Here is a 3,711-nt window from a genome sequence, read left to right on the forward strand (position 1 = left end):
GTATGTATATACTTGCGAATTGATTTTGGCTGATCTGGAAGCGAATAGAAGTATGTTCGGGACCTTCAGGAGTGAGTGGGGTATAGGATTGTGTCTACCTTCTGTCCTGCATTGCATACGCCCAAACTATCGTTCTTTTCATTCTTAGCGGAATGAATATCACACCATCTGATACAAAAATTTCATAGTTGATGCAGGATTTTAGAATTTCCTCAATTGATGCGGAATATTCACTATTCTATCGACATTGTCTCACAACACTCCCACAAGGATATCAATCCGTGCATTTATAGCACTGCACTTCCAACACTACCGCCAGATCAGCAATTGTGGTACGATGAGGTTTAATTTCAGTTATATTTGTAAACATCTTGCCCCATCACACCCACTGGACTGAAAAAATACTATTGCAACCACAACACAGGCTCTGATAAACAAGTTCGCCAAGATGATGCAAAACTTCATATACATCATAGCCGATGCCAAAACAAGGGAGGCCTATGTGGTAGACATCTGTTGGGACGTCCCGGGTGTCTTAAAGGTATTCATCTGTTCGTGTTCGTGAATTGGGTTGCGTTGTCCAGGTTCTGCAGTCGTATTTTTATTTGCCCTTTCCCGCTCCGCTGTACCTCGAGTTTCTCAATTCAATAGCTGCAACTCGTGGCGGCTTTTCAAGTTCACTTTTATTTTGAATTCTTGCCGTCTTCTTACCTGTCACCATTTCAACCTATCACGTCAAGTTACATCCTACATCTTATTGATCGTCATTTGGATACTGCCTCGTTGGTTGGGTTATTCATGTAGTATCATGAGCCTCATCTCACGAATGCCTCCGACTCATTTCCCACCCCAATCTCACTTTCTAAAACGACACAGTGTATAGAACAATTAAAACTCAAGCTGGTGGGCGCTATCATCACACACTACCATTTTGATCACACAGGTGCGCAACCGTGTGTGAGTGTGTGAACACTGTACGTGTACGATGTCAAGGGGATATGAGAGTGTATGCATTAAAACACATGTGTATATGAAAAAATGTGCGCTGGCGAGAAAGGGAATGTGTGTGTGTGGGAAACCTTTTGAGCTCGCATCTTATATGTGCTATTTATATTAGTACACTGTAGCTGATACAATGAGCCATTCATAGTTTCACAATGTACGTTTATAAGGGTCTGAGCTTATACGAGATATGCGAGTGCATTTTCAACATTTGTTCTTCAGCGGACTTCGCAGTGTGCGCGTACGTGTGCTATGGTAACTCATGTTTTTCGTCTATTCAACAGGGGGTAAACCGCCACCGCCCTATGAAAAATATCCCGTTACAGTTGATGGCATTCACACGCTCACGCGCAAATTTAAGAATTTAAAGGTCTATGCTGGTCCCGGCGACGCTACGACATTAAAAGAGGGTATGTCTAGTTGCATATATATTTATATACTATGCTTAGCATATGAAAATTTTGTACTTGAGCGCTGTGTGAGAATGAGCTATCGCAAAGTCGCACGCATTGACTGAACTGTCAGTATCATAGTTTACGGGGAATGAGTGAATGTATGAAACGAACACGGGGTAGCATTAACCAATGAATACATAATTCGCAAACTGAGCAGGGTATCGCCCAAGTATGGCCTATCTTATATTCTTGATTTATAAACTGTAAATAGTATAGTTTACAGTGTAGCTACAAAACATCTGTACAGCCACATGCAAATCTCCGAGTTTGACACCTACACGCCCACAAGCATACACCTGTTTTTTTATGTATATACAGTTATATATTCACAAGTGACGACAGTGTAAGTGGGTCGCATAGTCTTGGTCAGTATATTCATCCAACCTTCTGGAGACGTACATACAACCACACGCCTTGGTTGATAAATTTGGCTCAATACGGTTCAAATTTGGGTTTGGCAGTGAATGGAGTCGCCGGGGAGCAGATTGTGGAAACCACCGACAATCAGGTACGTATGAGACTTACGATGATGAATGTGCACATACACCCAGCAACCAGAGCATATGTGCCCCCGCATTCAATAGAATAGGGAAGAAGGGTGGGCGGCCAGCTTGACTTTAGTATCTCAGCACCCTGAGCTGAATAGTACCTGTACAGTGCTGGTGAACCACACCCTCCTCGTACGTACTTATGAGGGGACTGCACGATGTATGCAGCACCAGTAAAACAGATAAGAGAGCTAAGAGGCTTTTACTGGATATTCGTTATTACGACTGGTAGAGTTAGAAGTGATAGGCTTACTGGCACTTCTCACTCTCTATCAGGGACAACAACTAAGTATATGCACAATGGAGCGAGAACAGTTGTTGGCTGCCAATCTCACTTTTAGAAGACGCAGCGCAAATCGAACTCACGAGCCTTGATACATAGAACGGGGGAGAGGAAGTCATTTACGGGCTTCAATCAGTAACTATCCAGATTGTTGAGTATGATATTCTAATGTGCGCACAAGTGCTACTTACGCCCTTTGTCTAAGGCCATCTCCCTTGTCGCATTTCAAGACTTGGGAGAACTATATCACCAGCCGAGCCGGTCTACTCGTCAATCCCCTCACAGGAGAATCAATTTGGCGTTACTCCGGGATGCGTTGTATTAAGCATTAACACCTAACCCATCCCGAGACATACTGCACATCACCAACCAATATTCGACAAATGCACCCAATACATCGAAGAGCGTCCCCTTGGCAGTACTACCAAATATCCTGAAACACGCTCCACATGGCTAACCAGTTCAATGCCACACTCCCTTCACAGGAAATCCAATTGGGCGATACCACAATGAAGTTCATCCACACACCGGGACACACCCCAGGCTCACAGTGCATCCTGGTCAATGGGTGTCGCCTGCTGTCGGGCGATACGGTTTTTATTGGAGGCTGTGGCAGGTATACCGAATTTCACTTTAAAGTAGGGTCAGTGTACACGAGGCTGTCGAGAGCGTTCGTACGACGTCAAGAGTATTCGTGGTGTGATACCGTTGATGCTGCTTTCAGATTGGCAGTATAGTGTGTGTATATGGGTGTATAACCGCAGAGTCTCAGTATATGCGGGGCAGTGCTGTCGGTTGTTGACTGGTGGCACAGTCCTCTTTGTGAGCTTTGACAGGTATAGATTCGTGGGCAAGAGGCAAACAACCTGTATTGTTTGTCTACGTGGGCCTTATTTATCATGCATGCCAAACCGATGATAGCACCGCGTAGTCATGTTTAGGCTGTGATTTCATTAGCTGTCCGAAACATTTTGATCGATAGGTGCTGGTTATTGGTGAGTGGTGTGAGGTTGCCCACTTATTTACTCAAAATCTCACTGGACCACCACATCCAGTCACCAATATCTCGTCGCATACACATCACATACGGCGCTATCACACTACAAAATGTCCTGTCCCGTCTACCCACCCAGAACCCCTGCAGTCCGAATAGTTCGATCGTTTATGTTTGATTCGACTGTTGGTTTCCGGGGATTCTACCACTGACTACACCGCTCATATCTACACAAAACTTGCGTTGCTAGGCTGGACTTCCCAGACTGCAACGGCACACACATGTTTGAGACGATGCAGAAGCTGAAAAGGTTACCTGATGAGATAGTCGTATACCCAGGCCATAAATATGGGGGTACGTTCTCGACGATAGCATACGAGAAACAGGTAAATATCACGTCTTCCTTATTGAATACTTCGATATTTGTGA

The 3,711-nt window shown here is 44.5% G+C and overlaps 1 protein-coding gene across 1 annotated transcript in view; it reads left to right on the forward strand.

Annotated features, from left to right (window-relative positions):
* Positions 1–448: 448 nt before the first annotated feature.
* Positions 449–3,711, forward strand: part of SARC_02904 (hypothetical protein) — a gene marked incomplete at its 5' end in the record, with an annotated part of 3,798 nt that continues 535 nt past the window's right edge. The window contains 6 exons of the mRNA XM_014303323.1: positions 449–541; positions 877–943; positions 1,287–1,412; positions 1,919–1,965; positions 2,774–2,904; positions 3,533–3,668. Coding sequence (XP_014158798.1) covers positions 449–541; positions 877–943; positions 1,287–1,412; positions 1,919–1,965; positions 2,774–2,904; positions 3,533–3,668 — 600 coding nt within the window. The remainder of the gene's footprint in view (positions 542–876; positions 944–1,286; positions 1,413–1,918; positions 1,966–2,773; positions 2,905–3,532; positions 3,669–3,711) is intronic.

Source organism: Sphaeroforma arctica, assembly GCF_001186125.1.
Source record: "Sphaeroforma arctica JP610 unplaced genomic scaffold supercont1.137, whole genome shotgun sequence".
In the NCBI taxonomy this organism is placed as follows: domain Eukaryota; class Ichthyosporea; order Ichthyophonida; genus Sphaeroforma; species Sphaeroforma arctica.